The following is a 27,581-nucleotide window of genomic DNA, read 5'->3' as shown; positions in this document are numbered from 1 at the left end:
AGAATAAGCACTGATGAATTAATTATTACAACTACAAAGAACCTGGGATTGAAGCCTGGACTACTCGAGAGGAACTCGTGCGATCGTTGCGAACCGCAGCGAATTTAAGCTTATTCGTCGTTACAGTAAACAAATGGTTCCTTTCTCTTTTATTTCCCCTCTTCTTCGCGTTTACAGGAAAACGGAAGAGCGTTAGGCCAGTCATGCTCTGAAGAGATTACTTGAAAGCAAGAGAAAAAAATCTGACACCTCATTCGCCAATTTCCTGAGAGAGTCTATTGAAAAAAAAGACCGGGCCACGCCACCCCAACTTGGTCATTGGCTGTTGTAAAGTGGGTGGAATTGCTGAGGGGGAGGAGTGCCAAAATAATAAAAAAAAACTTCCTTCTTTTTTTTTCCCCAGTGTTGCCTCCACCTCCTCCCCCACCTGACAGATACTCCAAACCGCGCAAGAATAGCGCTCCAGTACTTTTTTCCGCCAGTTCAAGTAATTAAACATCCTTTTTTATAGTTCCTTCAAAAGAGAGCATTCTCAGATCCCCTGGCCAGAGGTTAAGGGTTCAAGTCCGTGTGCACGAAGAGCATTTCCTTCTCAAATTAAATTACGAAGCAAAAACTGAAGCAGCAGGAGAAGAGATTCTAAATGTCATGGTGAGTCGGAGATGTCAAGTGTCAACAGCTGGTTTAGAAATCGAGGGCTCATCACACTCAGCACAAAAGCACTCCGTTAGTCTTAGCTAACCAACGTGACTTCCCATTCAGGAGTTAGGGGAATGAATGAATGAATGAATGAATGAATGAATGAATGAATGAATGAATGAATGAATGAAGAGATTACTGGAATAATGAAATGACACAAAAATTACACCACAAAAATATAAATCGCTAAAGAAGTGAATTTATGGACGAATTGGTAACAAAAAAAGACGCATTCATCGTATAGGCCTACCGTGATGTGGAAGAGAAGGCCTGATGGCCTTAATTCCTCCAGAATAAATAAATACTTACTGGCTTTTAAGGAACCCGGAGGTTCATTGCCGCCCTCACATAAGCCCGCCATCGGTCCCAAGATTAATCCAGTCTCTATCATCATATTCCACCCCCCCCCTCAAATTCATTTTAATATTATCTTCCCATCTACGTCTCGGCCTCCCTAAATGTCTTTTTCCCTCCGGCCTCCCAACTAACACTCTATATGCATTTCTGGATTCGCCCATATGTGCTACATGCCCTGCCCATCTCAAACATGTGGATTTAATGTTCCTAATTATGTCAGGTGAAGAAAACAGTGAGTGCAGTTCTGTGTTGTGTAACTTTCTCCATTCTCCTGTAACTTCATCCCTCTTAGCCCCAAATATTTTCCTAAGCACCTTATTCTCAAACGCCCTTAACCTATGTTCGTCTCTCAAAGTGAGAGTCCAAGTTTCACAACCATAGGCCTACAGAACAACCGGTAATATAAATTCTAACTTTCAGATTTTTTGACAGCAGACTAGATGATAAAAGCTTCTCAACCGAATAATAACAGGCATTTCCCATATTTATTCTGCGTTTAATTTCCCCCTCCCGAGTGTAATTTATATTTGTTGCTGTTGCTCCAAGATATTTTAAGGGGAGAGGATAGTAATTTTTAAAACTTTTTTCCTATTTGGTGTCAAATATTAATTTTTTGTATGTAGAGAGTTCATGGCTATAGCAACTCAACCAAATATAAATATTTTGAAAAAATTATTTGGGAGCCAGATTTGAAAAAAAAAATGTACCCAATGCAGGATTTTACTAAACTCGATATATCTAAGCCATTTTTAAAGATAAATTCAAACCGTTTGTTACAATTTATTTGTAAAAGCACGCTCTACAAACTGTCTGTAACAGAATTTTGATATTAGTTCCTAGATTTGTAAAATAAACAATTAAAATTTAATAACATTTTTTTATTTTCTTTCTTGGAAACAGAGAGACTTATTTTTAAAATGAAATCAATTAGGGAAATTCCGTTACAGAGAAAAGTTTCCTAGTAGTCTAGAGAAAGTGTATTCTAAATTTCATTCATATATCTTTAATAGTTCAAAAATTATATCGATTTTTGTCTGGCAATGTAGCAAAAAAAATAAAGTTCCAGAAACGGCAATCAAAGGGGGTGTGATTTAATAATCCAGAGCGCAGGAACTTTAAAAATGGCATCTAAGCATCCAATAAGGGCACAGATACCCACAAAATGTTATACAATGTATTCCACACACATCACAGAGTATTTTAAAGAAAAATTTGGTCTTGAAAAAAAAATGAAGTTCCGGAAACAACAAACAAAGGGCGGTGTGATTTAAAAATCCAGAGCGCAGGAAGTTCAAACAAGGCGTCTCAACAACCGATAAGGGCACAAATACCCACAAAATATTATACAATGTATTCTACACATATCACAGAGTATTTTAAGGAAAAAAAGTTTTTTTTGAAAATTTACTCATTTTTCACCAAAAAATACCATCCTCTTCCCTTAAAGTACGTTAAATAATTTATTATTTAGTAACTTATATGAGTAGACTAATAAGTATAAAATAAATAAATAAATAAATAAGTAATAATAAAATAATAATAATAATAATAATAATAATAATAATAATAATAATAATAATAATAATAATTTCAATTTGAAAACTACAGAAATTAAATACATAATTAGGACTAAGTAGGCCTATAATAAAATTATTCTGCCACAGAGAAAGATGTCTGTTGTTTTAGCTTGTCTGTTGTATCCATAGTTACAACATTATCTGCGGTTCTGAGAAGGAGTTGAGCACTGAAGGTTAGGTTCACTCGTACGTCGAATGAATGAAGTCCTGCGTGCAAGTTCTAACCGCATATGAGCAATTTCCTTTTCAAATAGAACTCAGGAATGCAGTTTTGAGTTATGCCACTCGCAAGACTACATTTATACCTGACAACCGTCCTCACTACACGGACGAAGTCATTGAGCGATTCTACAGCTTGCGTTGCCGTGAAATAGGCCTATATTATTTCGAAAATAAATTATCAAATGAAAAGGAAAGAGACGTGTTGGAAGAGTTCATTCACCCCAAATGCAATGTTTCAATAGACTATATATAGTTATTAAATAAGTATATAATAAATTTCAATCTTAAGACATATCAACTTGCAAATGTTTATTTGCTATGTAATAACAATATGAACGTTTTCGCCGTTTAGGGCATCTTCAGATATAACAAAAACATATAATCTGGACCTATAACAATAAATTATGCAAATGACAAAGAATAGAAAACAATATATGTAATACATAGGATTCATGAGCTATATGTAAATATGACATAATGCAGGATGAATATAGAGATAATCTTTGAATTTTAAAATTAGACTAGACGAATATTTTATACATATAGCTCATGTTACAATTAAATATACAATGGTTAAAATTTGTCATTGACGTTAAAATTTAAAATTTATAATGATGATAATAAAATATTTTAGAGTAATCATAGCTGAGAATTGTCGTGAGTTACAAGATAGTTTGCGTAGCTGATGTTCGTGTATTTTGTAATTGTTTCATTTAGAGAGATCGTTGGCTTTTGAAATGGATGTTGTTTGACGTTTGGTGACTCCATACCTGTGCTGAGGTGCACTCGATATTTTTCTCCGTTCCATTACTCTTTCATCATAGGCTATATAATATATGATATGCGTAAAATCACTTCGTGATTTAAGACGGCGCTCATTCCGTCGGATCCCGGCCAACTAGTCACTCATATCGAGTGCACCTCAGCACAGGTATGGACTTCGGTCCTGCGTTCATATACATCTATGACGTAGTGCAGAGGGCGGCCACTAGAGGGAACCCAAGAGTTGGAGCTTAATCTGAGACGATTCTAACCGGCGTCGGAGTTGTATCCGGTGTGGCTTAGTGGATAAAGCATCAGCACGTAGAGCTGAAAACCCGGGTTCAAATCCCGGCGCCGGAGAAAATTTTTCTCCGTTCCATTACTCTTTCATCGTATGATGACGCAGAATATCTGCATGGAAATATCATATGTACTTCGGTACATTAAAATAATATATATGATATGCGTAAAATCACTTCGTGATTTAAGACGGCGCTCATTCCGTCGGATCCCGGCCAACTAGTCACTCATATCGAGTGCACCTCAGCACAGGTATGGACTTCGGTCCTGCGTTCATATACATCTATGACGTAGTGCAGAGGGCGGCCACTAGAGGGAACCCAAGAGTTGGAGCTTAATCTGAGACGATTCTAACCGGCGTCGGAGTTGTATCCGGTGTGGCTTAGTGGATAAAGCATCAGCACGTAGAGCTGAAAACCCGGGTTCAAATCCCGGCGCCGGAGAGAATTTTTCTCCGTTCCATTACTCTTTCATCATTCAATCTCAAGTAAAAAAATATTAACGCTTTATTTAACGTTGTGTTTTATGTTTCTTAGAAAAGCAAATTTATTTGATATTTTTTTTTCTATTTACATAACCATAGATAATATCTGATAACAGAACCAGAACATTTTGATAACCATGATACTGTTCTGTTTTGTCTTTTTGTATCAATTAAAAATCTCTAATGCAATTGATTTCAATGATGTATGTTATTCGAAGTTACGAAATCCTTCCGCGCCGACCAAATGCTAATTGGAGAACGATGAGCAAGACTCGACGTGCACGATATTTACGAGACGAGACTCGAAAGAAGTGCAACGAACACAGCGAGCGAGAGCGACAGTTAGTTTTGTTCATCTCTAATCTGCACAATACTTGAAATGTTCGGACTGGCATTGAACCTACGCCTCGTTTGATTCGGAATCGTTAGCGAAATGACTGTTCTAGGATTATATCTGTAATAATTGTGATACAACAGCCGATCAATGGTGGAAGAATAATGGAAGGGGAAACTGTAGTAGGTACTCGGAAAAAAATGTCTGACACTTACTTCAAGAAATATCTTCGGACATGAATAACTATGTCCATTGATGCGACTTCTTGAGATGATTAAACTACGAACTGATCTGCGAGATAATGGAATGGATCAATGTTGGAACGAAAATAGCAGAAAAAATCTGCAGAATCTGACAAAATCTGTCCGCCTGAAAATATATGTATTGAATAATATATCGAGAATCGAACAATAATACCATTTGATGTAAAGACCTGAGATAGAAGTGATATTGCAATAACGAAATCAATAAGAAAAGTACCACACGAAACACATTCATAAAAAGCCTATCCGTTTGCCACTTTCTTACAAAACATCTCAATAAGTCAGTCCGGCAACAAACTCCGATCGACTTCAGTGAAAAGCCTTAAGTTAAAAGAGCTAACTGGGTGCATGGTTTGAAAGATCGTATCACTAAATATTCTGTTCGACAAGTTCTTAAAGGAACCGGCGTTAATTCCAAAACTGGTCTCGTTCCTTGCCTTGCTCGGGCACTGAACTGACGTAAATCATGTACGCCCACGATGTAGCCCTGAGGAAGGTCAGGAAAGCATCAGGTAGGAATTTTAACAGATACAAATCGCCTCTAAGAAGATTAATGGGTATCAGGAACAGAAGCAGTGAAAGAAAAGCGTTCTATACAATTAAATTCAAATTGATCTGTCCCGGGGTACAACCTAGGGTCTTCGAGGTTAAAATCTAAGTTATTGTAGTGCTTAAAGTGATGTATTATGTAGAGCGTAACACCTTTCATTAACAAGATAGGAACTGAATTAAAACGACGGTATTTTATAGATGACAGCTTTGTTTCATATAGGGAAATTTTAGCGATCTTTATAGCCTATTATAAGGAAGCACATTCATTCTAACGAAATATAGGCCTTAAAAGAAATAGTAATAATCTTGTAGTTAACAACATTGTTTAAGACTGCAAAATTATAGTAACCTATAGCATAAGTAACTCATATCTTTTAATATGATAGAAACGAGGATGAAACGTCGTTTTGTACAGTAGTGGCAAAAAAAAAAAACCAGACCGATCCTTGTAGCTGTTTTCAGAACCTTGTTCACTCCAGAGCGCGATAGACTGGTAACTAAGACTTTCGTGGTTCGAATCCTGCCTGGGAAGGAAACTTTTTTTTTTGTTCCTTATTCAAACGTATTCCCAATACTTTTCGATAGCTGGTAAAATTCATGTTCTGGAAATAATATGCCTAAGTTACTTAAGTAGTAAAATATCGCTGCAATCGAAAAGTACTGGAGTAAATTTGAATAAGGAACAAAAAGAGTTTCCTTCCCAGACAGGATTCGAACCACGAAAGTCCTAGTTACCAGTCTATCGTGCTCTGGATTGAACAAGGCTCTGAAATCAGCTAAAAGGGTCGGTCAGGTTTTTTTTGCCACTACTGCACATTTTATTGTTTATGGTAGGACTTTTTTTTGTAATTTGTAATATAGAAAAACATACTTGTATTAACATAATAGAAGTTAACTTGCAAAAGTTAATAATTTCGCATATCAATAAATTATTAATCAATCACTTTCTAAAGGTGGGAAAAATTTAACGATCTATACGCATAATACAAAATTAATTATTTGTGATACAAGTTTGTAAATGTTCTTTTTTTGGGCACGAGTGTAAAATTTGTGAAAAGAGGCGCAGCCGGGTTTAAAAAAACACACGCAAGTAAAAAAATAACTTTACGAATGTGTATCAAACAATGTTTTTATACGACAGCATACAATTACTTTACAAAGTGTACATATTTTAGATGGAGAGGTTATAAAATCACAATTTCACGGCCGTATAGACATGGAAACATTAAGAAATATGTATCCATGGAATTACAGTCTCCTTTGTTCATGATTGCGATTTCGTGGCCGTCTAAGCTGGTCATAATAAGAGAGAGGTTAGGAAAAGTTGAAAGCTACATCTTGCTGAGATGAATACTATAGATGTAACTTCAGAATAATATGGGCTAAAAAGTAAATATGAATTTTAAATTTGTTACTTATTTGTGTTGCGTGTAATATTTACGTCATTAAAGATTGAGCTGATGCATTAATTTCTTATTGAATGAAGTTTATACAATGAATACAGCATTTTCTTTAACAGTGCATAAAATAGATACCAGTTTGTAAAATGATTACTTACTTTTTTACGCACTAATTATTTAAAGACTCACTTTACGAACTGATAACAGAGAATAAAATGTGAATGTATGCACTACGGTATAAAAATGTTTTTTTTTCTTAATGCGACAATGTATTTGACTACCACAGCACTGTAGTTGGTAGCAGTGTTTAAAGTTAGGGAAATTTTATTGATCTATTATGTAAGAAGAAAATATTTCACGTGACAAAAATTATATTATAGGCCTAAATTCATTTTTAGGTGGTAGCAGTATTAAGGTAGGGATATTTTAGCCTTATAAAAGTTTCATTTTTAAATTACCTTCAAAACCACATTTTTGACGTTAAGTTCTAATCCTTTCCCTTTCCCCACATCTTTTTTTTTTTTACGTTTTTATGTCCACTGAAGATGAAACCTCTAGTTTAACCGTGTGTTAGCATTTGCAACTCACCCCCATTCCCCATCATCGAAACTTTTCCTTCCTAGCAACTTCCCTCACCCTCAGTCGTGGAGGCTGGGTTGAAAATCGTAGAATGTGACTTATTTTTTTAATCCACAGAAAAAAAAAAGTGGCGGCCAGAGTAATATAGACACATTATGTTATAAGCGTGTTAAATCATATTGTACTTACCTCGATGATGTGTTGTATCTATCTGCTACTACAGCAAGCAAAATCAACTCGACAACGTTTAGCATTCCCAACATTTAACGTGCAACATCAAGACAAACTGGCAGTACATACCCAGATTACTTACCACCGACAAGAAATTCTTGGGTTGTCCAGCAGTATTTATAAAAAGAGAATGAATGTAAAATTATGTTTTCGTTATATCATACTTAAAAAGCCCCTCTAAACAAACTGCAATATGTAGGGTTATTAAAAATTCAGTAACACTGAAAGTCCGCTAACTTTGTTAAGAAGAATGTTTACAGAGAAATAATGTCTAATACGATTCCCCCCCCCCCACCAAACGAATGGGGCTCATTCAGGTATAAACCAACTTCAAAGTATTCAGATAAGGTGCCATTTTTCTCAGTTATCATCAGTAGCCTCTCTTCTAGGGAATGAAAAATATTCAGAAAAAAATAGTTTAACGTGGAATACCTTCATATTTTTCTGCACGTCTCCACAACGACGACAAATTGCAGGGGTCATATTTCAATCCATTTAGATTTAAGAATATTTTCAGAGAACTGGAACAATCTCTATTACATTCATAGTGATACTGAATGAGATAAAACCGCTATTTCTTGGTTGGTCTATACATTTTCAAAAAGTCACACATTAACTCAAGCAACAAACTTCAATTTAGCATTTCTTTATTGTGAGGCAACAGAAATAGAAGTCTGCCATAGCAACAATTGTGAGACAACAGAAATAGAAGTTTGCCATAGCAACAGTAGTGAGACAACAGAAGTAGAATTTTGCCATAGCAACAGTAGTGAGACAACAGAAATAGAAGTTTGCCATAGCAACAGTAGTGAGCCAACAGAAATAGACGTTTGCCATAGCAACAGTAGTGAGACAACAGAACTAGAATTTTGCCATTGCAACAGTAGTGAGACAACAGAAATAGAAGTTTGCCATAGCAATAGTAGTGAGCCAACAGAAATAGACGTTTGCCATAGCAACAGTAGTGAGACAACAGAAATAGAAGTTTGCCATAGCAACAGTAGTTAGACAACAGAACTAGAATTTTGCCATAGCAACAGTAGTGAGACAACAGAAATAGAAGTTTGCCATAGCAACAGTAGTGAGAAAACAAATAGAAGTTTGCCATAGCAACAGTAGTGAGACAACAGAAATAGAAGTTTACCATAGCAACAGTAGTGAGAAAACAGAAATAGAAGTTTGCCATAGCAACAGTAGTGAGACAACAGAAAGAGAAATTTGCCATAGCAACAGTAGTGAGACAACAGAAATAGAAGTTTGCCATAGCAACAGTAGTGAGAAAACAGAAATAGAAGTTTGCCATAGCAACAGTAGTGAGACAACAAACAGAAGTTTACCATAGCAACAGTAGTGAGACAACAGAAATAGAAGTTTGCCATAGCAACAGTAGTGAGACAACAGAAATAGAATTTTGCCGTAGCAACAGTAGTGAGACAACAGAAATAGAATTTTGCCATAGCAACAGTAGTGAGACAACAGAAATAGAAGTTTGCCAAAGCAACAGTAGTGAGACAACAGAAATAGAAGTTTGCCATAGCAACAGTAGTGAGACAACAGAAATATAAATTTGCCATAGCAACAGTAGTGAGAAAACAGAAATAGAAATTTCTGTGAAAGTAACATAATTCCTGACTCTTGCATAGCCCTAGATAGGCTATAATTATTACTGAATTCAGGATATTTTTAAAACGAGACTGTTAAATACGATCTGTAGTAACGTTCATTTCGAAGAATAGCAAATGATGACACTCAAGAAGTTCATTTCTTAAAATAATTGATTTATCTCTGTATAGGTTGGATGTCTGATTAGTGTAATATATAGCTAACCGGTGATGTATGCAATGGAGGGGGAAAGGATCTGGCTACCCTACACCATTATCTCCTGGCCTAGTTGCCTCATAAGTGATGCCTTCTTGGTATCATTTGTGGGGTTCAGACCTGTCTTCGAACAGTTGACTAAGCAAGAACATAGATTGATCTTACAGTATTATTTTGAATGCAACAGTGATTTTGCGATCTCTATGAGAAATATATCTTATGATTATCATCTGGGTGCTGTACAATGTTAAGAGAGGCAATTTACTGATGACTGAATAACAAAATATACTTCAGGTTTGTAGTAACATTTACTTAAATAAGAAAACTTCAGTACCTTATTATTCAAACATTATTTCAATTATTTGGAAATCTTATTTATTAAAAAATATCTACCGATTTTAGAAATCTCCCGACTTTTACACAACGAAATACAGACTTAATTACAGATTAATTGCTATTTCGTAATTCCTCATAAATTTTACAATAATTGTTTGCTGATTTACACAAATAATACGATAAATTAATAATAATAATAATAATAATAATAATAATAATAATAATAATAATAATAATAATAATAATAATAATTTTTCATTTCTGTTGTAACAGACTAATAAAACAGTAACAACAAGAAAGTGCACTAGTTCAATGGGTTACAATAATCCGTTGTCATCTTAAGCGGAGGTACACTTAATTCAAAAAAATTCCTTCACTGTCTCCCACTCTCAAAGCTTATTTGTTTACAATGAGCCAGAGAAAGTCTGCCGCTCATATGCGTTAAGTATAGAAAGTTACAGCTCAGCTAATTAACAGCTGATAGGAATTAACTTTTATAACAACCTGTAGAAAAAACAGCAACGCCACAGAGTTGAGAAGGGGCAGCGCTTTAGCTGGGTAATCACAGAATGAACGAGTAAATTAACATTAGATTGAACGTGTGAACGACTGAATAAACATCTGCATTAAGGAGTGAATGAATAAACGAATGAACAAATTAATGAGAAATTGAACAAACAACGAATGAACGAGTGAATGAACATAGCCTATAAATGAATGAGTAAATGGACATATTAATGAACAAGTGAATAAATATATGAATAAACAAGTGAATGAATTAAGGAGTGAATGAAAATAAGAATGAACTAGTGAATGAATAAACGAGTAAAGAAATTAATGAGAAAGTGAACAAACATATGAATAAAGGAGTGAATGAATATAGCCAATAAATGAAGGCGTAAGTGAACATATGAATGAACAAGTGACTAAATATACGAATAAACGAGTGAAAATGAACAAATTAAAGAAGGAATAAATGAACATTAGAATGAATAAGTGAATGAACGTAAGAATGATCAAGCGAAAAGACATAATTAAAGAGTGAATGAACATTAGAATGAACAAATGAATGAACATTAGAATGAATAAGTGAATGAACGTAAGAACGATCAAGCGAAAAGACATAATTAAAGAGTGAATGAACATTAGAATGAACAAATGAATGAACATTAGAATGAATAAGTGAATGAACATAATGATCGAGCGAATAGACATAAGAATGAACGAGTGAATAAACATAAGAATGAACGAGTGAATAAACATAACAATGGACGAGTGAATGAACATACGAATGGACGAGTGAATGAACGTAAGAATGAACGAGTGAATAAACATAAGAATGAACGAGTGAATAAACATAAGAATGAACGAGTGAATAAACATAAGAATGAACGAGTGAATAAACATAACAATGGACGAGTGAATGAACATACGAATGGACGAGTGAATGAACGTAAGAATGAACGAGTGAATAAACATAAGAATGAACGAGTGAATAAACATAAGAATGAACGAGTGAATAAACATAAGAATGAACGAGTGAATAAACATAAGAATGAACGAGTGAATAAACATAAGAATGAACGAGTGAATAAACATAAGAATGAACGAGTGAATAAACATAACAATGGACGAGTGAATGAACATACGAATGGACGAGTGAATGAACGTAAGAATGAACGAGTGAATAAACATAACAACGGACGAGTGAATGAACATACGAATGGACGAGTGAATGAACGTAAGAATGAACGAGTGAATAAACATAAGAATGAACGAGTGAATGAACATACGAATGGACGAGTGAATGAACGTAAGAATGAACGAGTGAATAAACATAAGAATGAACGAGTGAATAAACGTAAGAATGAACGAGTGAATAAACATAAGAATGAACGAGTGAATAAACATAAGAATGAACGAGTGAATAAACATAAGAATGCACGAGTGAATGAAGATAAGAATGAACGAGTGAATGAACATACGAATGGACGAGTGAATGAACGTAAGAATGAACGAGTGAATAAACATAAGAATGAACGAGTGAATAAACATAAGAATGAACGAGTGAATAAACATAACAATGGACGAGTGAATGAACATACGAATGGACGAGTGAATGAACGTAAGAATGAACGAGTGAATAAACATAACAATGGACGAGTGAATGAACGTAAGAATGAACGAGTGAATAAACATAAGAATGAACGAGTGAATAAACGTAAGAATGAACGAGTGAATAAACATAAGAATGAACGAGTGAATAAACATAACAATGGACGAGTGAATGAACATACGAATGGACGAGTGAATGAACGTAAGAATGAACGAGTGAATAAACATAACAATGGACGAGTGAATGAACATACGAATGGACGAGTGAATGAACGTAAGAATGAACGAGTGAATAAACATAAGAATGAACGAGTGAATGAACATACGAATGGACGAGTGAATGAACGTAAGAATGAACGAGTGAATAAACATAAGAATGAACGAGTGAATAAACGTAAGAATGAACGAGTGAATAAACATAAGAATGAACGAGTGAATAAACATAAGAATGAACGAGTGAATGAACATAAGAATGAACGAGTGAATGAACATAAGATTCAACTGGTGAATGAATATAAGATTGAACTAGTGAATGAGCATATTAATAAACGAGTGAATGGAAACATTAATGTAGGAGTGAATGAACATAAGATTGAAAAAATGAATGAACAAATTAATGAACGAGTGAATGAATATATGACAGAACGAGTGACTGAAAATATGAATGAACGAGTGACTGAAAATATGAATGAACGAGTGAATGAATATATGAATGAACGAGTGAATGAATCTATGAATGAATGTGTGAATGAATCTATGAATGAATGTGTGAATGAATCTATGAATGAATAATATACGATTGAACGAATGAAAAAATTAATAAAGTGAGTCAACAAATGAATGAAAGAGTGAATAAAGAGATAGGCCTAAATGAAAGAGGAATGATTATTCTATATGAATGAACGAGTGAATGAACAAATATGAATAAACGAATAAAAGAATATATCAATGAACGAGTGAATAAACACATTAATAAAAAAGTGAATGAATACATGCATAACAGCGTGAATGAACGAGTAGGCCTACATGTAGATACAAATGAACGAACGAAGAACAGGAATGAATGAAAAATGGATGATTCGAATGACTGTACGAAGTAAGAAAATAATAAAATACTAATTAATTAATATTAAATTTAAGAGTAAATGAATATATGACAAGCACAAAAATATGTATTAATAATAATAATAATAATAATAATAATAATAATAATAATAATAATAATAATAATAGATAGACGAACTAATGAAGTGGCAATAGTAATGAAGTGCATGCACAAGCTGTGTCACGGGACGGACAAGCTCGGCTCCGTCGTCGACATATGTACACAAAAAGTGTTAATTATTTTTATTGAATTTCGAATAGATTTCATTATAAACGGTCAAGTATGTAAATGAGTAAAAAGGGGTAAAATGCAAACAAAATATACATAACATGTCAATTTCATGATCTATTATTGTGTGTCAGGTGATATTTGCCTGCTGCTGGTGCCTGTCGCACCGAGTGAAACAGGTTTTTTCGATTAGAGTTCTTAATAATAAAACTGCTGCGCTTTTCCAAGTGACGATATTCACACGTCACGTTTATGTGATAAAAATCATCAAAACATTCTGATATGAAGCGAATTATAATTATGATTTCATAATAAACTGTCATAGCGAGAGCTGGTACGGTTTTAGAGCACTGGACACGCATGTGGATGTCCATATTTCGACTACAAGTTGCTCTTTGTGAAGCTCTTGTTTTATATTCTAATTTGAAGCTGATTGTATTCATCAATTCGTGATCTAAATTATATAGAAATAACTTTTACAGTCTCAAAGTATTGGATTCGTATACTTGAGTGTCCTAATTTCGACTCCAGACCGCTGTATGTGGAACTTTTGTTATATCTAAAATGAAGTTTCAAAACTCGAGTGGGATTTAATTGACTATTACACGATTAAAAGAAAGTAATTATATAAAGATTAGAAGTAACAAAGTACTCTAATACAATAAAATATTAATTGACTTACGAAAATACAAAACTGTCTTCAAATGTATTATTGTACCATTTCAACATTACAAATATTCCGCTAGATGGCGTAGCGTGTTATGATTAGCTGTTTTCTTGTTACCAGTTTTGCAAACTATAGAATCTTCATTGAACTCTGTGGACGGTTACTAGTCAAGAAGGCTTTCTTGATTCAGTTTCATTTTTATTAAAACAGTTGTTGCATTTCACTTCGATTATCCAGATCCCAGTGACTATCCATAATATCTTATAGCAGAAGCTATAACATAACCTAATTAATATACACATGTGTTAGAAAAGTTTTAATTAGGGATGATGAAATAAAAATAAACATGAATAATTTTAAAAGGAACAATTATTGAAAGTACAATTTTCAAATTTGAATATTTTAGTGGTTGGTGGTTCGGTTGTATTGGACGTGTGCGTAAAAGAAGTGGAACTCGTTGAAAAATGTTATGTTTTATTTAACGACGCTCGCAACTGCAGTGGTTATATCAGCGTCGCCGGATGTGCCGGAATTTTGTCCCGCAGGAGTTCTTTTACATGCCAGTAAATCTACTGACATGAGCCTAACACATTTAAGCACATTTAAATGCCATCGACCTGGCCCGGGATCGAACCCGCAACCTTGGGCATAGATGGCCAGCGCTATACCAACTTGCCAACCAGGTCGACGAACTCGTTGATGTACATGGTGTATTCCTGAACTTATTCAGGATTTCCGAATGGTGCTCTTAATTTATTTGTAAATAGGGTTTCAGGGAAGATGCATAGCTATGACCAGTGATCTTTATTAATTCTTGTTCTTGAATGCCAATGCGAGTCATATTTGTGCATCGGCTGGAGTGGTTTGTAATTTTCTGTTTTTTGACGTCCAGACCAGTGCAGTTTGAAATGTTGGCAAACAAAGAAACAAATGCTAGGGTAGTGATAAAAACAAACAAATGCTATGGAAGCGATAAAATTAAACAAATGCTAGGGAAGCAGCCATGATTGGTTGAAAGACGTCTTTTCGTACCGTTTTATTGGTCAAAAATAGTATGACGCAGTAAAAGTGTAATAGTCTTGACATATTCGTAACCGAAACGATATAGTCTATAGAGATTTTAATCAGTTTCGCATAACTTCAATTAAAAGTGAATGAAGAGATTTTGAACAGAGCCTTGATTTGAGATCTACAACTTTAGATTAAAATACACGAGAAAAAATATTTTAAAACGGTTATGTATAATATAGTTCCTGTCTTTCTAATGTAAACAATATGTATGCTTAAGAACACTCTAGCAGTAAGCACTATATCCCAGAATAAGATGTTTAAGAATAAATATTCTAGAAGATCAAAATGAAATGAACAGTTGTGAAAACAATTTTAAAAACTACAATATTATATTACATTAAGTAGGCTTATAGGTTAGTTTTGAACTTTGTACTTCATAATAAAGGTATTAGAAATGTTCTAGAAGGATAATGTAATATGATTTAGAAGTCAGTTTTCATGAAAAAAAATATATAAATGACAATTAAATTATATGAAGTCCAGCCTAGTTTTGAATTCCGTACTACAGAATTAAAGTTACTAAAAGATACGCTCTATATACCAGCCACGTTTGGTGAAAATATTACAAGAATTATATCAGATAATGAATATCCTACTTTTTAATCGCGTACTTCAGAATATAAAGTATTTATTAGAAAAAAAATACGATGATAATAAAAAATTATCTGTCGTCTATTTTTCATAAAAACATTACAAGAAAGCAGATTAAAATTATGCTACGTGAAGCATAAGCTAGTTTTGAATTCCGTATTTCTGAAGAAGTATTACAAAAAGAACATTCTAGAATGATAATGGTATTGTTTACTGTATTGCTTTCTTGACAATATTAAAGGAAAGAAACTATCAACCACCACTAATAATAATGATGATGATAATAATAATAATAATAATAATAATAATAATAATAATAATAATAATAATCCATGTATTGTGGGTCCCTATCACTACGGCATGGCGCGTCCTCAGGTTGCGGATAGAGGAGACGGCCTCCAGATATGGAGGGTAGCTGCGAATATATTGAATAAGCAGTCGTGGACAGCCGATAAGGGCTGGTCCTCCAGCTTGGGGGCTGGGCGAAGGGCTAACAACCATCACCGTAAAAAACAGCTTGTTACGAAACCTAACAATAAGCCTCGGAATGGGACTGATTCTCCGGAGACCTATGGCGGGCTTATGTGAGGGCGGCAATGAACCTCCGGATTCCTTAAAAGCCATTAGTAAGTAATAATAATAATAATAATAATAATAATAATAATAATAATAATAATTTAGAGATATGAACACACTTTACTCTGGGATTGAATCGCCAGCCTTCAGCAAAAATAAAAGGAGAAATAAAAATTAATTATAATGGAAGAGAACTCTCAATATACTTGTGAAAAAAGTACTAAGAATGATTCTCATCTCTAACGGAGTAAGAATTTAAATTACGTAATCGGGCTAAGAGACATTCTTCTCAAGGGCATTTTTTCTAAGGTATAAAATTAGAGAGCAAAATATAAATACTAGAAGGAAAACTATCAGAATGAGCACTTTCTAATCTCACCTCGATAAAATAGGTCTTCATTCAGGTCTTCTTTGACTTTATAATAATATTACAAACAACTCTACTTCTAATATATATTGTACACATTATGTTCACATAAATAAGCAATTAATTTGACGATTATAACAACAAATTACGTATTAAAAATAACACACATGCACCAAACATATATACAAGGTGTACCACCTTACCTTCTGTCGGCTTGCTAGAAGGCACTGTGGAATTAAAGATGTGATAGCATCTCTCTTCACACGAAGATGGTCAATTACACCAAGTCTTCTCCTACTTTACTTCCCACTAAAGGCTACCCTAAAACTACATTACTCTGTTAATATAATTAAGCCTAGTACGCTACAACCCCTCAATTACAAGCATCTAAAAAGCCAAGTACAACACCTGTCCAGAAGAAGAGGAAGAGGGAGTGAAACTGTTTTTGTACCTCTCTGTAATCCTGTGCGAAGCCCAACTATTGAAACAATCTATTATTCATTATTGTCCATAATGGCAAGGTATGATTTCTTAATACCCTTCCCAAAATACCCTAACGATTTTTTAAATATTTAACAATATATTTAAATTATCAAACAAAATATTATTTAAAATTTCCAATATGTTCTTTTCCCGCACTTCATATATATTAATTTGACAATTTATATTTTTATTAATTTTGATATATAGAAGTTGTCAGCTAATTACTTAAATAAGTTTCAAAAGTTAAAATGTAAATAATATTTTTACATATTTAAAAATAGCTAGTTATACGTATACTTATTATTCAGAATTGTCTCTTCTGTTTTGCTTTAGGTGACCAAAATACTTTTTTTTTCAACTAGGACTACGTCATGAATTACAAACAAAATAAGGAAGTTTTTTTCTTACGCAGTTCTGATTTTCAGAACTAAACAAGTACAACAATGTATTATTTATGATTGCCATAAAGTTAAGGTATGATTTTATAATACCCTTCCCAAAATATCTTAATAATTTTTTTAAATACTGAACTGTATATTTAAATAATATCAAACAAAATATTATTTAAAATTTGCAATATGTTGTTTTCCCATGAACCATGTATATTAATTTGAAAATTTGCATTTTTATTAATTTTTATATAAAGAAGTTGTGAGCCAATTAGTTCAAAAAAGTTTAAAAATTTAAAATGTAAATAATATTTTACGTATTTAAAATAGCTAGTTTCAGGTACACTTATTATTCAGAATTGTTTCTTCTGTTTTCTTTTGTACGATAATAATTTTTTTTCCCCCAACTGCATCATGAATTAAAAAAATGGGACGTTTCTCTCTGTTCTTTCTTACGCAGTTCTGATTTTCTATCAACTTTTCCTCACATTTTTAATTTGGTTCACTATGCTAAGGCCCAATCAACTATTGAAACAGTCTATTATTCTTATTGTCCACAATGACAGATATGATCACTGAACATCCTTCTCAAACCTTCTTAATATTTTTGTTGTATTAGAAATATATTCAAATTATCAAACGGACTATTATTTCAATTTTCAATATGTTTTTCAGAGCTTTATGTATAATCAGTTTAAAATGTTGATATTTTAATTGATTTTGAATTATAAAAATTGTTGTTCAATTGTTCAAATAAACATAAAAATGTCAAATATGATGTTTTCACTTTTTCTTTAACGTTACACACCTTTTATTAAAAATTGTTTCGTCCTTTTTATTTTGTATGATAAACATTAATTCTCAACCACGTAATGAAATAAAACAAAACTGTTAAGTTTCTATCTGATCTTTCTTACGTAGTTCAAATTTTCCATAAAATTATCTCAAATTTTAAATTTTATTGGCTTTGATGGGCAATAACTGTATGTAGATAAAATAAATTTTAACATTGAAACTGAATTTGGATTATTTATTTTAAATTACAAAAATCGACGCTCAGGTAATGAAATGAAAATTTTATACCACAAAATTGGTTCATTATTAAAATTTCAAGAACACATTTCAATGGCTTCGTTTCCAAATTTAAAATTACTTATTTTTTATCATAAAAATACACCAAAAAAATAAACTTACACGTATCAAAATGCGTAGTATTACGAACTTCTATTGCTTAAATTATTCTTGTCTTCATTCACCTATATTTGCTAACTAAATATTTATTTCAAGGAGAATCAAGCAGTAGAATCAGAACCACGTAAGAAAGTTAAATAGCATGTCAATGTATATTTCTAGTGCACAATTCTTTCGTATGCCTTCTTTAAGTAGGCAAAAAATTTTAAATAAAAAATTAATTACATATTTGTCAATAGTGAATTTTTATATAATTCTAGTACACTATTCTCTACTATCCGGCAACAAGAGCTTACATTCAATGAAATAAAAAAAAAACATGAGACTGAAATTGCGTATACTTACACATTCTTAGTACACAGTTCTTTTTTTTTACTTTTTTTTAATTAGATAAAAGTGTGATTTCTTTTATTTTAAATTCCAAAAATTGACTGCGAAAACATAAAACAGTTATTTTGGACAATAATTTTTTTCTACAATAACGTAGATATAATCACTATCCCTCTTTTTGAGTTTAAAAACAACTTTAGTCCTAAATTTACAAATTATTATGTAATTCTAGCACTAAGTTCTATTTCATTTTTTTTGTAATTTGTAGCCACATTTTAATTATTTCTATAATTTTAATGACAAGAAATGATGCTTATGCAATGAATAAACCCACTTTGAAATAAATTTCCCTTTCTTACAAATTCTGTTAACGAAAGTTTTTGTTATTTTTTTCTAACCTTTCTGAAATTTCGAGATATCTTCAACATTGATAATCTATCCTTCAGTAATAGTTTACATAAAAACCATAATCCTACAACCCCTTTCTGCAATTACTCAGTTACATTAGATGTAATAATTTGAAGTCGAAAAATAAGCAACTCCAGATATTATCTTACAAGATAGATCAAAAGTAGCAAATAAAATATTACAAAGCTTATTTAAAAAAACTACCTGATTTCTCGAAGAGAAGAAGAAGAAAATGAGAGAAGAGAAAAAGAGAATGGAGAAACAAAAAGTCAAACACCAAGTACAGCAAAACACAACACTTCGTGCAACACTAAACACGTGACATCACAAATAAAGACGACACTTTTATGTACCCCTAATCAATACTCTTATGTAATCCTTATATGTATAATAATAATAAGTAATGGAAGAATACTATACACAACGGAAGAGATGCCAACTCACTCGTTGAAGCGTGGACCAGCATTCTTCAAGAGTGCGGTCGCTAATTGCGGAATTTGATCGGGACAGCTTTCGTTCCGCCACCGGAAGCAACAAGCAGCACAAAAGGAAAAGACACAGCGCACAAGTTAGTACAGACAAAGTGTGAAGACAAAGTAGGTACCAGGTCACCATAATAATGTCAATATAGGCTAGAGAATCACATAACAACGTCAAAATATGGAAAGGAGCCCAATAACAATGTCAGAAAAGCACTATAATTCTAAAATAATAAGAATATTGCGTTAGATTTTCATAAAGTCAAAATGGGGAAAGGACTCCCACAACAGTGTCGGGAAAGCATAATAATCCCATAGCAATAATAATAAAAGCGTTAGATTTTCATAACAAAGTCAAAATAGGGAAAGGACTCCCACAACAGTGTCGGGAAACCATAATAATCCCATAACAATAATAATAAAAGCGTTAGATTTTCATAACAAAGTCAAAATAGGGAAAGGACTCCCACAACAGTGTCGGGAAACCATAATAATCTCATAACAATAATAATATAAGCGTTAGATTTTCATAACAAAGTCAAAATAGGGAAAGGACTCCCACAACAGTGTCGGAAAACCATAATAATCCCATAACAATAATAATAAAAGCGTTAGATTTTCATAACAAAGTCAAAATAGGGAAAGCACTCCCACAACAGTGTCGGGAAACCATAATAATCCCATAACAATAATAATAAAAGCGTTAGATTTTAATAAAAAAGTCAAAATAAGAAAAGGATTCCTACAACAGTGTCAGAAGAGCATAATAATCCCATAACAATAATAACAAAAGCGTTAGACTTTCGTAACAAAGTCAAAATAAGAACAGGATTCCTATAACAGTGTCAGAAAAGCATAATAATCTCATACCGGTAAAAATAATAATAGAAGCGTTAGACTTTCATAAAGAAGTCAAAACAGAGAAAGGACTCCAACAACAGTATCGGGAAAGCATAATAACCCCATAATAATAACAAAGTCAAAATAAGAAAAGGATTCCCACAACAGTGTCGGGAAAGCATAATAATCCCATAACAATAATAATAATAGCGTTAGATTTTCATAATAAAGTCAAAATAAGAAAAGGATTTCCACAACAGTGTCAGAAACGCATAATAATCCCATACCGGTAAAAATAATAATAAAAGGATTAGACTTTCATAACAAACTCAAAATAGAGAAAGGACTCCAACAACAGTGTTGGGGAAAGCATAATAATCTCCTAATAATAATAAAAGCGTTATATTTTAATAAAAAAAAAGTCAAAATAAGAAAAGGATTCCTACAACAGTGTCAGAAAAGCATAATAATCCCATAACAATAATAATAAAAGCGTTAGATCTTCGTAACAAAGTCAAAATAAGAACAGGATTCCCATAACAGTATCAGAAAAGCATAATAATCTCATACCGGTAAAAATAATAATAGAAGCGTTAGACTTTCATAAAGAAGTCAAAACAGAGAAAGGACTCCAACAACAGTATCGGGAAAGCATAATAATCCTATAATAATAACAAAAGCGTTAGATTTTCATAACAAAGTTAAAATAAGAAAAGGATTCCCACAACAGTGTCAGAAAAGCATAATAATCCGTGGCACCACAGTCCTTGAAGAGCCCAGACCGACCAGACGGCTGCTGGTCTCACGTTCACATGCCCAAGCAGAGGTGGACGATCATCCAACCAGAATGGAGGTATCGTGTGGTTAGCACGATGAGCCCCCCAGCTATCATAGTTGGCTTTCGCTACCTATCGTAGCTCCCCAAGTGCATCACGATGTTGGATGGGCACTGGTCCCATACACTGCCCGAAATTTTATGAGGAAATTTCTTCCCCCACGAGGACTCGAACCAGCGCGCATTCCATAACGCGAGTCCTAGGATAATAATCTCATACAGGCAATAATAATAATGATAATAATACCAATAATAATAATAATAATAATAATAATAATAAAAGCGTTAGATTTTCATAACAAAGTCAAAATAGAGAAAGGACTCCAATAACAGTGTCGGGAAAGCATAATAATCCCATACTGGTAAAATAATAATAAAAGCGTTAGATTTTCATAATAAAGTCAAAATAAGAAAAGGATTCCCACAACAGTATCAGAAAAGCATAATAAAGCCATGCCGGTAAAAATAATAATAATAACGTTAGATTTTCATAATAAAGTCAAAATAAGAAAAGGATTTTCAGAACAGTGTCAGAAAAGCATAATAATCCCATACCGGTAAAAATAATAATAAAAGCGTTAGAATTTCATAACAAAGTCAAAATAAGGAAAGGACTCCTACAACAGTGTCAGGAGAGCATAATAATCCCATACCGATACCTAACAATAATAATAAAAGCGTTAGATTTTCATAACAAGGTCAAAATAGGGAAAGGACTCCCATAACAATGTCGGGAAAACATAATAATCCCATACCGATACCTAATAATAATAAAAAAAGCGTTAGATTTTCATAACAAAGTCAAAATAGGGAAAGGACTCCCACAACAGTGTCGGGAAAACATAATAATCCCATACCGATACCTAACAATAATAATAAAAGCGTTAGATTTTCATAACAAAGTCAAAATAGGGAAAGGACTCCCACATCAGTGTCGGGAAAACATAATAATCCCATACCGATACCTAACAATAATAATAAAAGCGTTAGATTTTCATAAAAAAAAAGTCAAAATAGAGAAAGGACTCCCAAAACAGTGTCGGGAAAGCATAATAATTCCACAGCAATAATAACAAAAGCGTTAGATTTTCATAAGAAAGTCAAAATAAAGAAAGGACTCCCACAACAGTGTCAGGAAAGCACAATAATCTCATAACAATAACAATAAAAAAATTAGATTCTCATAACAATCTCAAAATACTGTAGGTACAGGTACAGTCTTAGAAATAATTGATGAATAAAATAAGATAGGATTTATTTCTGCCATTAATCAAATACATGGATAAGAAAAAGCATCGCCAAAAGATAGGCCTACATAAAAACATTACAATTTCATTAAAAAAAACTCAGTGGCTGTAATCTTGCATAACAGAAATTCATTTACAGTATAATCAGCTTTTGTTTTTAACGATTTAGAAATTGTTTTACAAAATGTGTTTAAAGGTACAGATATTTTCAGTGCCAAAAAGAAGGCACTACGCATAATCACGAGGAAGAGCGACCAGTTTTACACGCGAACCAATAGTTAAGGTAATAACATTCGTTGTTTCGTCGTATGTTATTCCTAAGTAGCTAGAACAAGTGCCAGGGAAAATAATTTAGTGTAAATAAGTAATGCGATAGAAACTTTTTCACCACAAGTAAGTGCGCCATCAATTGTTTCTAAGACTGTACAATAATTTTAAATTTGATACCACATTCCTACAAAAATATAATACTAAATGTATCATATAGTACATTCTTATAATAATGTCAAATATAAAAATATTTGCTCAAAAATAGGTATCAATTTTTAATTGTCACAGTAGATACCTTAAATAACTTCCACAGAATATATAAAATACAATGCAGAAATTGCTACTTTATTTAAGACATAGCGTTCGCCAGAAAACAGGTTTCGCTCAGATAAATTCCGTCAGCCATTTGCTGTTATAAATCGAATGCGACTGTAGAGGAAATATAATGCGAATTTCCCCTGAATCGAGCGTGAGAAGGTTTTGTGGCGCGTAGTAACGGACAAAAAGAGAACTCAGCATAATATACAGCTGACTGTATCATTCAGTGCAGTTCATTTTAGTTAGTGGCAATGCGGTATTCGTTAGAATATAAAATTGAGTAACGGGTCTTTTCCGAAAATAAAAGGCGGCCAAAGCATGGTGCAGACCACACCATCTCATTTTAGTGCCGAAGTAAAGAAAGCATGGGGCTCTACCTCCATGCCCCCTCAAGTGAATTTATTTCCGAAAGTTGATGCTATGTCTTGCCTCTATGAGGGCTGTCACTTTTCGAACGGCACTATACTAAGCGAAACCTGTTTTCAGGCGAACACCAGTTATAAAATATTTTATTGGTATTGAAATATTATATTTAATTAGAAAATGTATTATTAATATCATTATTGTTATTAAATCTAGTTACTTAAGAGTAGATAAAATAATAAGCTTCATAAAGGGATGAAATTTGAATTAATTACTAAATAAATTCTTAAAGGGCCAATAAATTTCACGACAATAACAGGAAAATGTGTATCAAGGACTAAAAGCTAACGTCAAAATAGAATCTCAATTCAGAATGTATCTAATTGCAACAACAATGAGAATTATGTACGAAATTGTTATTTCAATATCACGATTTTCTTCTTCGTTGTTATAAAATTGTTAAAATTGGTACCTAATTCCCAGGTTATCAGAAATAATACAAATCTCCAAACAATGAATCAGTAGGTACAAATTTGTGTTAAAGTTTCCATAATGTACCCAAAGTATGTAAGCAGACCTCTATACCATTATAATAACCCATTTTGTGGACAGGGAAACGTAACGTGTCTTCTAACTTATTTAGTTCAAATGATTTTTAACTTCAAAGCTATCAAATTATGACTCCATAAAGCAGATTGTAGTACATTGGCAAAGGTAAAAACCTTCATTATGCAAATTTATACATTAATACTGTAAATTATACAATGAATCTATGAGGGGTATGTTTTGGAGTACACAATTCATTTTAAAATATACTGATCGGAGGCATAATAAAATATATTACTGAAAGCACATTTTAAAAATTTGTTCCTTTACAAATATAGAAAACGGGTCACAGTCCTGCCATCTATCCGCAATATGCGGAACCCGAATCACGTAAAGTGAAGGGGTAGGCATTGGATACATACAAATATTAAAATGCGTAGAAGACTAAAAGTGAAAAGGAGAATAGAAATATTTCGTATTAAAATAATTTTTAATATTTCATTAATTTGGCGGGCGATTAAAAATGACAGCAATTTAAGACCACTCACCCGAATGGCATCAATTGAACAATTAATTAACAACTAGATAATCACATTCATTATTAAAAGCTCGATATATTAATGAAGAATCAGAAACTATTATAATGAACTATCTTAAGATGTAATTCATTTTGTTAATCATGTCTGTTTACATAGTGAGAAAGCAATTTAGATAGTATCAGATATTTGAATGAGATGAGATATAGGATCATAATTTTCACATATAGCCTTCATCACATTAATATTATTTTCTGTAACATATTACCATGTTTAAAGAACCACCTGTCTTATAATTTTCCTGAAAACATTCTTAATCACTCATAAATTGCAAATAGATGTTATAATCATGTCAGAAAAATAAAAAAAAAAATGTTTGGTAGGCCTATATTTACATCTAATGTAATGTTCTTACGATGAAGTTATTGAATGATTCTGTAGATGGCAGTCAGATAAGCAGTCCAAGTGCTGCCATCTTCAGTTTACCATGAAATTATTATCCGTAAACACTGAAATGATAAATGTGTATTTTTCTCTATGTAGTTCGAGGGTTAAAAAAGTACTAAACCAATAAAATACCAACTTCCTGTATCTAGTAGTTTAAACAATGCTGATTTACCTGGAATATCAAATAAATTTGACGTGTTATCAATTTATTTTAAAATTAGATTTTAACTTATTTAGAAAACTGACGAAAAACATCAGAAACTTAGAAATATCACGCATACATAAATTGCAATATAACGTAATAGTTTACTACAAAAAAAAAAGCGAATGCAGAGCAAAGAATGGTATTATATACGACTAATTCATTGCCAGAATTTTACATACATATCATGCGAAATATAGAATAGATGAACACAGTCTCAATGCAACAAATATTTCAAAGTGCAAATAATTCAAACATGCAAGAAATAAAGGAAATAATATTATAATAAAAATATAGTTTTTAAAACCGTCAATTATTTATCGAGCCATATTTTGTAAACCGCAGTTCAATAAAGTCACTGAACATTTATTTAATAAAAATGTGAAAAATATTTTTTTTTTATTATTTGTATCTTAAAAACTGTCAATGAGTTTATATTATATAAAATGCATAAACTTTGAACTAATATATATATAAAGTTATATATAATTGTATTCTTCACATAGGAACATTAAATCCAGACGTTTGAGATAGGCAAGGCATGTAGCACGTACGGGCGAATCCAGAAATGCATATAGAGTGTTAGTTGGGAGGCCGGAGGAAAAAATATCTTTGGGTAGGCCGAAACGTAGATGGGAAGATAATATTAAAATGGATTTTAGGGGGGTGGGATATGATGATAGAGACTGGATTAATCTTTGGACCGATGGCGGGCTTATGTGAAGGCGGCAATGAACCTCCGGGTTTCTTAAAAACCATAAGTAAGTAAGTAAGTAAGTATGTATGGATAAATTACTAAGAGAAGGTCGATACACGCCATATTGTAATCGAATGTAGTTTCTATTTGTTCGTTATGTGGCGAATTACAATACTGTATAATATAATCGATTTCGAGATCTCTATCCTCCTAAGTCCTGAGACATTTGTTGTTTTATTTTTAAAGTTCAATATAATTCTACACTTCAAAAAAGAAAGTCACTGACATGAGGAAAAAATACTGAAAAAAAAAATTCTGCCGATTACAGTAGGACACAAATGCAGGTATATTATACTAGACTTCGGGTCTCTGCACATACATCTTATATCATAATCGTGTATGAGTTTTGGTAGGCTATAGTGTACTCATTATACTTTCAGGACTCAGGAGGTAAACAATCATATATTTTCGGCATGTTTAGTACAGCAAAAGTGTTAAGTGTTTTTTTTTTTTTTGCAAGTCGTTTTTGTACCATAATATCTCTTTAACTTTCTAACGGATTATGTTCATATTCAGTATCTATGAGTCGATGTATCAGAAGAAGGTGTACACAAAATAAAATGATGTTGCCTGAAAAATGAATAGAAGATAATACAAAATGTCAGTAGTATATTGAAACTTAACCATAAATACCTATTCTATGGCTTTTGCCTTTTTATGTGAAAGTTGAAATGGTAGAGAAAGTATGTTTCTGAAATTCGTTTTGCTAGAGAAAATTTCATTTATATAATTTTGTCGCCAATAGAAAAATTTTAGACACGAAATATAAGGCTTAAGCTGAAATAGTTTTAATAATAAACGTATTAGAGATAAAGAGAGGAAAATTGTTTTATTTTTTTCTGTAAAAATAATCGTAGTAATTATTTCACAATTCAAAATTTCATCATAAAACACTTTTAGAATACAAAGATATCCATACAAATTACTTTATAAATGGAATGTAAACTTAGCTACTACTAAAACGGAGCAAAAAAAACTGACTATATTCTATAGTGTAAACTTTGTTGTTCTGTAGTATTATACAGAGTAATTTTATTCACGAAATGTACTATGATATATATTTTTTTCTTTGTGCAAATAATTTGAATACTGAATATGGTTTAAAAGCTATGGCGAATATTTCTAACACAATCTAGAATTTTTCGATGGTTTTGCTTAATAAGTAATGCACTTATCGTTACTTTAAAATCCAAATATATCTTTTAACTTCCCATTGAGATTTTATAAACAGAAAACTAATGTTAAAAATGATTATTTTTTTAAAATTAACATAAATTAGATCACACTGATCTGTTTAAACTGTAGG

At 32.5% G+C, this 27,581-nt stretch overlaps 1 protein-coding gene across 9 annotated transcripts in view; it reads right to left on the bottom strand.

Moving 5' to 3' along the window:
• The window catches only part of dati (datilografo), an 811,390-nt gene that overhangs the window by 481,912 nt on the left and 301,897 nt on the right, over positions 1–27,581 (bottom strand). For 7 of the 9 annotated variants that reach the window (XM_069846946.1, XM_069846942.1, XM_069846937.1 and 4 more), the window contains one exon: positions 19,856–19,945. The exons of 1 other annotated variant lie outside the window; for it this stretch is intronic. In XM_069846946.1, coding sequence (XP_069703047.1) covers positions 19,856–19,945 — 90 coding nt within the window. The remainder of the gene's footprint in view (positions 1–19,855; positions 19,946–27,581) is intronic. One more of the 9 variants, XM_069846943.1, reaches the window with a different exon arrangement.

Source organism: Periplaneta americana, chromosome 15 (assembly GCF_040183065.1).
Source record: "Periplaneta americana isolate PAMFEO1 chromosome 15, P.americana_PAMFEO1_priV1, whole genome shotgun sequence".
NCBI lineage: Eukaryota > Metazoa > Arthropoda > Insecta > Blattodea > Blattidae > Periplaneta > Periplaneta americana.
This window is presented reverse-complemented; position numbering and strand designations above follow the sequence as displayed.